Source organism: Pseudopipra pipra, chromosome 3 (assembly GCF_036250125.1).
Source record: "Pseudopipra pipra isolate bDixPip1 chromosome 3, bDixPip1.hap1, whole genome shotgun sequence".
Taxonomy (NCBI): domain Eukaryota; kingdom Metazoa; phylum Chordata; class Aves; order Passeriformes; family Pipridae; genus Pseudopipra; species Pseudopipra pipra.
In genome coordinates this window covers 55,201,763-55,213,816 of record NC_087551.1, presented here as the reverse complement: position 1 = coordinate 55,213,816, position 12,054 = coordinate 55,201,763, and the positions used below count along the sequence as shown (strand labels likewise).

Here is a 12,054-nt window from a genome sequence, read left to right as displayed (position 1 = left end):
AAGTGCAATATGCTTGTTTTACAGACACTTCTGAAATTCATGAAGAAGCTATTCTTCCTCTTTTGATGGAATATTTCAGTTCTTGAGGGTCAGCAGAGTGTCTATTTTATTTATCAGTACTCAACACAATAACTTGGGTCAAGAAGGGAAGGACTGTGTGTGTAGCATGAGGCAATCAGATAAATGCAGTATTGTTACTGGAGCTGAAATTTCAAATCTAACTGGGACACTGGGTCCAGGAACCCGATTGATGCTGATGTATCAGAACAGTCTGGCATGACTTACTGGCAACTGTTGTACCCATCATCTTCCCCACCTTCCTTGGGATGTTTCAGCATCTTGTTATAGTATTAGTACAAGACTAGCCCTGGATAAAAAGGTCCTGAAATTCTCACTTTCATCTGCCCTGCCCATTTTTGCTTTTGCTTGCAACTGTGGATTTCCAGGAACTCCAGAAGACTACAATAGCTAAAAAATGCTGGGCAGTCCATTTGTGTGTTTTATCCTTTTAGCTGTTTAAAGGAAAAGTGGAATATACATCTTAACACATCATAGATAAAGCCATCTAAATCCTAAAAAAAAAAAAGAAATTATAGCAAATAAAGGTGTATTTTATCTACATAATTGTAATCTCAAATCTCTGCTAGAATCAGTTGTTATCAAACACTATTGTACCCTTAAACTTTTAACTGTCCTAAACACCAACTGCCAACATGGCAAGAAATGTAATGCACAGATGAGAACACCTCTATCATACTGCAGAATAAAAGTCCACAGACAACTGAATGTTTATGTATTTTGTGTGGATGCTCAAACGGGAATGTCAGCAGGGCGATAAAATCCCTTCCGTGTGGAGGCAATTACATAAATGTAGCTCTGCATATGAGAAATGTCATATCTTGGCTTTCAACAGCCCAATTTCTCTTACAGGTCACATTGGTAGACACCTTTTTGTACAGTCTTGAGGATTCATGGTTCACTCCCTCCCATCAGTGAGTCACAAGCTGAATTCTTTAATCAAATGGCTTAAAAGGCAGGATTTAAGCAGAAAAGTGCTATTGTTTTTTCTAATTTGATCTGTAATGACTGCGAGTACCTGAGATGTATACATTGCTCCTTTGCATCTATAGGCAGGAAATAAAGCAGAAAGAGACATAACTGTGGTATGCACCTGTACCATTTTATATATTCAACTAGTATTCCCAATTCAGGATCAAAATAAAGTATTTATTTTTGCCCACTTTACGAAAGATGAATAAAGAATCTATGGTGCTGGTATTGGATGCTGGCACTTATCTCGTCCATCATGAATAAAAATCCCCTTAATAAGAACTTTAAATTTTCAAATGCAAGTAAATTGTTTCTAGTTTACTGGTTGCTCTTTTGGGTAAATTTTTATAAGCAGAAGCTACATTTTCTGATTCTGTACTGCATAATGCCTATAATCTGTTAGTGCTATAAATCAACACTGATGTTCCCTAATAGAGCTTCCATCCCCTACTTTCTAAAGTTGTAACCATGTCTGATTAGTTCTACAACATACCACTGAGCATTGCTGAGGTATGAAGACAGAACCCTTAAAAAGGAGGTGTCTGTAGGGAAAACATAGAAGAAAGTCACTACCTTCAATTAACTTAGGAAGAAACAAACCCCAAACAGACAGAGTAATCAAACCAAAAGAAATTGGCAACTAATTCAACTAATTCAACTAAACTCATTTTATCAGCTCATGAATCAACCTTGGGGACTTTATTACTTCATGTGAATCATAGCAGACAGATGATATATACTTTTGCATTGTAAACTGGGCTTTTACGCAGCAGGAGAACATAATTTCCTTTGATAAAATTAATGAGATTCACCAGAGGCAAACAGGAACACTTTTAGGTTCCTGTTTACAAGTGTCTCCAAAGAGGTAACTCGAGTTTCTCAAAACAAACTCTTTAAAAATAATTTTTCAAGGTAAGAAAAATAAATGTGCCAAATTGCATGCAAAAAAAAAAAAATCCCAAGAAATAAATGACAGAAGTTGTCTGTTCAACAAGCTGCCCTTCTGAAAGCCTTTCCTTGGGTTGGACAAAGGCACCACTAAATCATCTACCTTGCCCTTGGCTCCCACTGCATAATTTAGCCTCGTGTCTCTGTATGAGTACCACTTAGTTGTCTTCAACTCCATGCTTTGTACAGGGCCTGGAGTTGGAGGTGTCAGGCAAAGAGTCTTTCCTTCAGTGTTTGAACATCCAGGACTGTTGCAATGCTCTTTTCTCCTTGCGAAGACACTGTTAGATTAAAACACAGCACATCAGTCTTTCCTGAATGCATTGGCACTAACTTTCTTCACACCTTTTGTTCAAGAGTGCTTTCTGCAATTTTCATCTCGTGTCTTTCAAGCTGTCTCCCATCATCCAGTGGTATTTTAAGGGGCAGAAGACACTGAACATAGGACACCACTTTTTGTCTGATAAAAAGCACAACTATCTAATGGGAATTCTACCTGCCCCTTTCCTATTTGCACATATGTATGTGGATATCAGATCCCTTTTGTATCAGCACTAGTTCACTAGGAGCTCGTGTTGAATTTTGCCAAGCTCCTGCATGGAGAACTTTCTAAGATACTCTCCTTGGCCCTGTAGGTAGTGTTGCTCCATCCTGCAAGTCTGGTGTTTTTTTGACCCTATTAAAACTTACTTGTTTGAAAGAGCTGAATTTATTAAATAATCCAGATAACTCTGTGACTGCCTTGTCCTCATTATCACTCTGGTAATATTTATTCTGTCTAAAATTGCTGTTGGTGATGATTTATGTAGTCTTTTAAAGCTGTTTGAAATAACACTTTTCTAGATTGCTGGTGAAAACACTGACGAGCCTCCCCATAGCTCCCCAACAGAAACACCCTCATTAAATGGTACTGCTCCTTGAACAATTGATCTGCTTTTCATTTAGTCTTCATCTGTTTGTGCTTTATTAATTTTGTGTTGTCTTCACGTTTTTCTCTCTTACTAAATCAAGTACCTAGCAGAAGCCTATTCCACTCAAGCCTCTGGCAATTTAGCACATAATCATATAAAACAAGGAAATAAAAGGTCTGTTTACCATGACCTATTTTCTATAAAATACCCATAAAGACTAGCATTAGTTGTGTTCTTTTCTATTCACCATATATTAGCTGACAATCTAATATATTAGCTGACAGTCTTCTGCCTACTACACAAACCACAGCTACTTGTGGTGCTCCATTTGTCTCCTTACTGTGGGCCCCACACTAACACAATTCTCCATCTCCTGAAGCATCACCACAGTGCCAACACATGCAAAGAACAGCAGGTCAGACATCTCTTTAACCCCTCTAGGATTTCCCTCTAGGATTTCCAGACCACTGAGAAATATAGTAATTTCACCATATGGCTTGCTGATAGGTGTTCTTTGGATGAGCCTTGAGTGTCCTTCTGTGATGCATGTGCATCTCCCTGCTTGTTTCTAGATACTGCATAGTAATACCTATTAAGCACTCGAGTTTTTTTTTAGGGGGGGGGGTTACATTTTCTTTTTTTTTTTTTTTTTTTGTCACTGGTAACAGTTGCTAGCTCTAGCTCTAGCATTAAGCTTGGTCTAGTGAGCTTAGCATTAAGCTTGCATCACTGCTTATATTATACTTATGCATTAAAGAAAACAAACCATTATTCCTTTTGCCCTAGTGCTATAGGTATAATTGCTATTTCCCTCCCATCTTCCCTATAAATGTATCCCATTGATTCTGACGCTTCTTGTCACTTGTTATTGCAGAGTTCTGTCTGGATGTTGCTGTCTTTGACTATCTTCTTTCTTTCAAAATTAAAAGTAGTTCTGTCTTTGATTACTCACCTGTGGGTGAGGTGAGGGTCGGGCACTTTTTCAGACCTGCGCTACAGCCAGACTAGGGCTGGTAACGACTCCGTGCCCTGCCCAGCCACTCGTTTTCCACTCCTGGCGGTAGCACAGCCCTGAAAACTGCCCCCAGCAGTGAAGCACCTCCGAGCAGGGCAATGGGGATTCGCTCCCTGAGATTGCCTCAAGTTTCCCCTGTACTTTGGCGATAAGGAAGGGTGGGAATAACTGTGTGTCTGGACTAACCCTGTGGGCTTCGGAGAGGGGAGGGTGGTAGGCAGACACCGGGACACGCTAACAGCGCGGGAAGCCTCGCCAGTTACGCACCGTCTTTTCCGATCTCCGTGTAACTAAGGTGGTTTTCCTTTCCTTTTTTTTTTTTTAATTTTTTTTTAACTTATTAAAAACTTCTGCGCTCCCCCCCGCGGGCAGTGACCCGGGCTGGGAGCGGAGCGCAGCCCCGGCCGGGTGGGGCCGAGGCGCCCGGGGGCGGGGTGGAGCGGGGCGGGGGTGGAGGCGGAGGGTCCCGGGTCCGCGGCCGGCGGCTGGGCGGCGATGACAGGCAGCCGCCGGCCCGCAGCCGCCGCGGGAACAGCCGCCCCCCGCCCGCCGGCGGGGAGCGCGGCCCCGGCCAGCACTGGGATGGCCCCTCGGGAACAGCCGCGGCGGAGGCTGTGCGCCCGGCGGGCGGCGTGACCGCCTCCCGGCCCAGCCATGGGACAGACCTCGGTCTCCACGCTGCCCGAGCCGGCCGGCGGTGAGTACCGAGGAGCGCCCGGCGGGGAGGAACGGGGAGCGCGGCCGTGGCGGCGGCGGGGGCAGCCCACGGTCCTGGGAGAGCAGTGCCCGCGGTCCCCGGGTCGCCGCCGCTCGCCCGCCCCTTCGGACCGCAGCGGGGACGCGAGGGACGGCCGCTTTCCAGGCTGCCCCGTCCTGCTCGGCAGGAGCGGCTCCGCCGTGCCCCCCCCCCCCCCCCTCCCCTCCCTGGAGGTTCGAGGTTACTTTTTGCCCCCGTTATTAAATAAATAAGTACGAAGGCGAAAAAAAAGAAAGGGGAAGGAAAGGAGCTCTGGCACCGCGCCCAGTAGCGCGGCTAGTAACCCGCCCAGCTGGTTGCTTTTGGCTCCAGGACGTTTTTTGTGTAAGCAGACTGCTGAAAATAAATAAATAGCGTGTGAGTAGAACTGTTTTTTGTTTTGTTTAGTTTTTCATTTTTCTCTTCAATAAAATAGTCCTAACTGTTTGCAACTTTTTGAAGATAGTACAGACTACTTGGGAATGCTGTTTGGAGGCATGTTAGGATAACCCAGTGTGTTTTAGTTACTGAAAAACAGAGCGTGTCTCTTGCCACAATAATAGGATGTATAATCTAAATTAACTCCAGCGAGGTTTGAAGTTTCCTGCGAAAATGTCACTTGCATGCATGTTTTTCCTCAACGCTTGTTTCCTTTGCATCCAGTTAAAAAAATGAGAAAATCCTGTTGTGGAATTTAATTCTGGAGGCTGAACTTTATCCTTAATTTGCTTATTGCTGTTAATGTGGGACTGTTTTGTCAAACAGGAGACAGTGCAACAAAGTTTCTTTTTTCCTCTTGTTTTTCCTTCATGGGTGTTTCGAAGGATAGTTTTAGTAATAGCACATACATTTTCAGAAGAGCTCCATTATGTTCTTAGTCACACCATCCCAGTCAAAACCTTGGATTATTTCCTCACCTGTCAAACACTGCATGAAAGAGAAATTGGACCATTTCCAACTAATGTCACCATCCTGTTGAAGGTTTCACCTAGTAGCCAGCATGATAGGATTATTTCAAGGTAGGCACTGGGAAACAGATGGACTGGTTAAAAATCTTTGATCACTTTTTTGTACAGGAAGTTGAGGAAATGGTTATGTACAAAAATCTGCTGTGAGAGTATTTTGCCCTAGGGGAGCCCATATCTTGACCAAGGATAGCTGTGCTGTCTGTGTCCCCTTGGCTCAGTGCTAATGAACAATAAGTTTTACCTAAAAGGAAAAAAAGTCACCCTTGAATTCTTTCCTAACTGAAACCAAACTTTTCAACCAGGAGCAGTAAGAGACTGCTATCTGAAGATGTAAGTTACTATGATGCTACCTCAGTATTGCCAAGTAAATTCTGGTTACCTCAGTTTTAACAGCACTTCCCTTTATGATGAGACAGTGGCAGTGGTAGTGCCTCCAGGAGGTTCCACAGAAGAGTAATCTCACTGCACTTTGAGCCCCGTTGAAATTGTTGGGAGGGTATATCCTCAACAAGAAGCCATAGGGGCAGGTGGGTTTCTGGGTGGCATGGAGTCTTGGGGGTGCAATCATTTGTTTTCTCTAGTCTGTTTTGCTGGTATGGTCTGGATACTTGATACGTTGCAAAATTTAGGAAGCCCTGTCCAACTGTGATCAAGGCAGGAGAATGACTTCCATTGGTTCCTGTTTCATAGGTTGCCCCTTAGGCAAGCAGGCCTAAAATCTTCGTTGATTTTGGCATGCTAGCCAGCTACAAGCCATTTAAGTCTTTGACAGCTGCTAGAGATTAGAGTTGAAGGAGATATCTGTCTTGCACACACAGGGATTACAAATCTGTTTTAGTGCTAAGGAATCAATAGTACATTCAGATCCTCAGTGAGCCACACAAAAGCAGCTATGAGAAGTTGCTTGCCTGTTCACTCCCTTTTTTCCCCCAGCCACGCCAGCCTGCAAGGGCTCAAACCCTGCCCTGTGATCCCTGCAGACCTCAGCTGGATGCAGGGGAAGGCACCACTATTAAATCACTGTGGGGACTTTGGATGGACTGGTAAGGTGAACATGGTTTGATGTACAAAACTAAAGTAAAAGATTTTTCCTGAAAGCCATAATGTCTTAGAAAAGATAAAATATATGCATAATACAATATTCAGGATGGAACCCAGGCAGTGTCCTGCAGGGTTTTTATTAAGATTTCCTTTAAATGAAAGGTTTTAGTCTTGGAAAGGGAAATATATACTGAAGTAGTTAAACAGATCAAGGTCCTAGTGTCACTTTCCCATTGGGTTAAGGGCAGGACTGAGGCCTAACCGTAAAATTCAGAAGTCCTTCTCAACTGGAGAAACATAGACTCATACCAGATAGATTAGCATGCCTATAAAGAGAGGAAAAATCAGTTTTTTGTAGCCCATTGGAACTTCCTTTAGCAATGCTGTCTCACTAGAGTTTGCCATCAGTTGCGTGTGAGTGGGTGTTGAAATGTTTTGGACAGGAGGATAAGGGCTTTAATCATCTCCCATAACTGTGAGCGGTAGATGAGCAGCAAAGAAGGTCTTGGATGTCCACAGGCAGCTTTTGCTCCTTCTCTTCAGTTACAGCTTTTCAGTAATTTAGTTAAATTTTTTAAAGCTTGTTTGTTATTTGCCGTGGTTAAAAATGTGAACAAACAGCAATTGCAAGAGGAGCTTGCAAAGACAGTATAGATACGTTGATAAGGAAGAGCACGTATTGTCCTTGTTCCTTTTCCTTCCTCTTCTCTGATTTTCCCATGCCTGGCAGGACGTGATTACTGTGCTCTCTCTCCATTCACTGACTGGAGTTCAGTGCTTTTGGGGGTTATCAGCAATCATGTGCAAAAGCTATCACTTCTGTTTTCTCATCTACAGTTTATCAAAGGGCAGCAGAGCTATACGCTTTTTTCAGTCTTTTTTTTTCCTTTTGGATTTGTTCTTGGGTAGTTCAGAACCAGCCACAGTATGGAGAAACAGCAAAGTCATCAAGTGGAGGCATGACCAGTGTGTTGGGAAGGTAACATTTCAAAGCAGAACTAGTTAGGTGATGAAAGATTTTTGTTGTTTCTTGAATAGCAATGCCTTGTCAAGAAAGAAATTTCCAGTAAAAACAGACCTAGTAGTGTTCCTGAGAAGAGGTCAGGCAGCTCAGCATGAAGTGTGAAGCACAAGCAGAGGGAAAGGACAAGTTGCAAAGGGGAAGGTCTCAGGAAACTCTTGCACTGATGATCGAGATGCTCATCAGGGCCAGTTGAAGACTGGGGTCAGATCCCTGTGCTGACCTCCTGTGCCAAGAACATAATCTGTGGGTGGGAGTTCCTTCTGTCATATACATTTTGCAGAAACAGAGCACAAACTGTAATCCTTCTACAGACCCAAAGATTTTTCATGGGCATGAAAATGTACTTCAACAGCACAGAAAAACCATTTCCCGCTCAGCTCCCCCCTTGAGATGAAAGCAGTCAGTGGAAGGATCCTGTTGTTTGTTGACCTTGGCACTCGGTGAAATGATTCTCATAGGTCAGAAGTGAACATGTTTCTCAGACTGCTCCTTTTCATCTCTCTTGGCTTTGTGGGATTTCCTGCTCATGGACAAGGAAAATAGCAGCTTCACCTGTGTCTGTGCAGAGGAATTGTCATTTCCTTAACTAGGCAACTTTGTCCTAATCCTGTAATGAAATGGAAAACTAATATTTGTTTCAGCAGTTCTAGGTGTTGGTAAACAAACTAATTGGTTAGCAGTTCAGCAATTCCAGGACTTGTCTAGTAAGAGAAGTTATTCCAGTAGTATTCTTCATTACTACCTACTTGTGAGCCTTACTGAGGGTGCTGTTATGGGGCAAGCCCTTCTGTTCCTGAAGAGCTGGACATGGAGATATTCAGCCATAGATTTGAATCCTCATTCTAACTCAGTCTATGAATCTGAACACTATGAATCTGAATGTGCAGAAAAGCCCTTACAGTAATAATTCTAAAGAGTTTTTAAAAGGAAATTGATTTTTCTCCTCCAGCTACTTTTATTTTCAAAGGTGGAAGAACTTTGATATCATTGCACTTTACAGGAGGACATTTCAAAGTGTTTACAGGTGCAGCGAGCTACTCCCAACACACCTGTCAGCTGGTCATTTCAAGTTTTGATGCACTTGAAAGAATGGAAAGCAGAGCTGTTGAGCTGAAATGTCAAGTCCCATTTGATGTGAAGCCCTAAATGACTTGTCCACAGCCACAAAGGACATTCTGGGCAGAGTTTCATCTTCCGTATTTTGGTTGGGGCCTTTGAGGCTGAACCCTCATAATATTTCACGGGGAATCCTATTCCTTTTTTCTCCCCTTTTTTATGCTTTTGTAAGTTATGCAAGAGTTATAAGTATAATGTAAAGGTGTATTGTTTTCATTTACTACTAAATTTACATCCAAGGCTTTTCAGTTTTTGGGAAACACTTTCTTCACCCTACCAGTATCGTCAGATGGGGCTTCAATTGTGACAGCTCCAGAATTCGGGTTAAGTAAGTATACAGTTTGCCTCAGACTTCAGGCTGATAGAGTGGATATTTTGGATACCTAGTCAAAGGCATAAAAAGACCATGTTTTCAGACAGAATGGGTAGCTGTGGATTTACCTGCTACTAGTGGGAACTGCAAGAGCTCTTAAAAAGTAGGTGCTTGTGTTTCTTGAGAAGTTTCTGTTAAAAGTAATGGCAACTGCTGAAGGTGTAGGTTTCAGCTCCCCACACCATAAATCTGATTTGTGCTGTCGATGGGGGTCTGAGTGTGAACGTGTAGAATGAATCACTATTTATAGAGAAAAAAATGTGCACGCTTTTAAGTATTGCATGTTTATAAAATATAAAATGGGTGTGATCTGCCAGAGCAGAGCGGGGCCCCCCACGGCTGCAGCAGTTGCTGCTGGCCCAGCCAGAGCTCCTCAGCTGCGGCAACAGCTCACTACAGGGGAAGCTGCAACCTGAGCCTGCACCAGGCATGGCCCAGAACACAGGTCTCATAAGGACACAGGGGACTAGCTACAACACAGGGACTGCATGTGTGTGAAAATAAGGGTGTGGTGCTCAACAGGTTCCAGGTCAATGTCTCACCTCTTCTCACTCTGATGGCACTTCAAGGATGACCAGAAATTCTCCTCGTTTAGCTGCCAGGGGGTGTGACCTTTCATGTCAGGCATGCCAGCTGAGGTATCTTTATGTGCTGATGTTTGGTAGCTGTTAATCACCTGTTCACAGTGTTAATCATCAGCTTCCTCATCTGCCATGAGGAGAACCAGAGTTGGCTCCTGGGGAGTCATCATGGGCCGGGCGGCAGAGTCCTGCCAGCTGCCTGGGTTTGTGTGGGGGTTCTCTTCTCAGATGACCACCCCGATACTTCCCGCAGATGAAAAGCTCATGGAATATCTTGTTTCCTGCTGAGCCCCGTGTGCTAAGCCCCACTGACAACTGATCCCACTCCACTGGGTCTGAGCCACCCTTTGGATCAGTTGTCCTTCCTTTCCAGATCCTCTTTCTTGGCTTTCTTACTGCTCCTGAGTAATATGGCCTTGTTCTTAGGTGGTGTTTTCTGCTACATATTTCAAAATGCTTTCCAGTCCTCTTTATCTTATTCCTTGTTTTAAATGGGAAAACTTATCACAAGGAGGTGGGACAGCGCCTAAGACACAGCCAGGAGGAAATCAAAGAGCTCCCAAGTCCTCATCAGTGTTTTAGCCATATCACAGTCCAGCCTGTTAAAAATAGAAAAGACTTAGACATTTATATCTTTCTTTATATGTTTTTCCTTAAAGTTGTCCTTATTCATTTTGGACACTTATGCTTTTTGAGATTTAAAAAAATGTAACATTGCTGAAAAATACTTGTGAATCAGTGCTAATATGAATTTGGTTTTCACTTTAGTTTATTGTTTTAAAACAAAACAACAAGTGAACTTAATGTCTTGGGTCAATCATTGGTAGATTTTTAAAAATACTTCAGCAAATAGCCTGCTTCCAGAACTTATTTCTGCCCATTGCATTTAAATTGTAACAGTGGCTTGAAAGATATTTCTGATATACAGAAATACCCCAACCAGCTGCCGTTCAGTCCCATATGGAGAAGTAATTTCTGAAGTGTCCATTCATTGCCTTCTGTAGTTGGCATAAGGGGAATTCCTGATCCTGTTGTTCTTCTGATATGAAAGGATTTTCATTCTAGTAGGGCCAGTGCTAGGCATAGGAAAAAAAGAGAGGAGTTAGTTTGCTGGTGATGATAGAATGTCTCTAGTAACAGGCAACAGTGGCTCTGGTCTGTTTTGCCCCCAGCAGATCCCAGAGAGTGAGGCTGGTTGCTGGTGCTCCTGCTGAGACAGCAGCCAGGATGTAGGTGTGTGTCAGGGAAGGAGGCAGTTTGGTTTTGATTGTGTCCCTGAGCCGCCAGTATTCAGTTTCGCCAGGGCTGATGAGAAGCTTTCAGTCAGACCTGGGTTCAAGCCACATGAAGATATTGATGTATAAAATATGTGCAAAATTGAAAAAGAAACTGTGAGTACAAACCATGAGGAGGGAACATAGGCAGATAAGTGAGGGGGTTGGTTTGTTATTTTGTTTCATGCCCCCAAAATAAAATCTAAGGCAAAGCATGACATGGAGTAATTTATATTGCCTTGTATGTGAACTCTACAACCCCTAGACTGTCAAGTGTATTTTTGGGTAAGTGTAAAATCACAGTGGGGTCCAGAGTGTGCCATTTCCTACAGTGTCTTATGATCAAAATGGTTCAGTAGGAATGAGGTGGGAAGGTCACGGTGAACATCCAGGTGATGCAGGGTGTGAAGATGGACTGTTTTTTCTTCTCATGGTCTTTGACCAGAATCACATGGGTGACAGTGCTGCATATCCTCTCTTCTCGGTTTTGGGGTTTTTTTCCCCTTTTTTTCTGGATTTAAATATTACAATATGTGAATCAATTTAACCATGCCTGTTTGTAGTCCACAGAGTAGTTTGGACTACCAGTCAGCACAGACCATACAATTACCTCTGTTACTCTTATGGTGGCTCATTATTAGGAAGTTTGATTTAAGACTTGAGTTTCTTGCAAGGCTTGATACAAGGTTGCTGCATAGGAATATAAATTTCTTCTGTCTTTGACTTGGTTTTTGGGTCCTTGGAAAGAAAGTCTCTGTCCAAAGGGAAAGTCTTATTTATCTTTGTGTTCTCTCAGTGCTTTGTACAGCTGTGATGATCAGTGTAAGTGGGGAAAAGCTAGGGAGAAATGAGGATCTGTGGTTGATCCATCATTGTATGGAAGTCTAGGGTATGCTGTCAGATGGCGTGCAAGTAAAATGAGACTGTATAATAAAATATAATAATAATAATAATATAAAACTGTGATAACACTTGTTAATTGATGGATCAGAGTGTTAATATCACACCTATATCAAT

The 12,054-nt window shown here is 42.9% G+C and overlaps 1 protein-coding gene across 5 annotated transcripts in view; it reads left to right on the top strand.

The window, feature by feature from the left end:
- The window catches only part of PHACTR2 (phosphatase and actin regulator 2), a 133,674-nt gene that overhangs the window by 55,115 nt on the left and 66,505 nt on the right, over positions 1-12,054 (top strand). Inside the window, exon 1 of one of the 5 annotated variants that reach the window (XM_064649282.1) lies at positions 4,413-4,621. The exons of the other annotated variants lie outside the window; for them this stretch is intronic. Coding sequence (XP_064505352.1) covers positions 4,579-4,621 — 43 coding nt within the window. The 5' untranslated portion in view covers positions 4,413-4,578. Of the gene's footprint in view, positions 1-4,412; positions 4,622-12,054 lie in introns of those variants that run through there. 5 annotated transcript variants of the gene reach the window in all.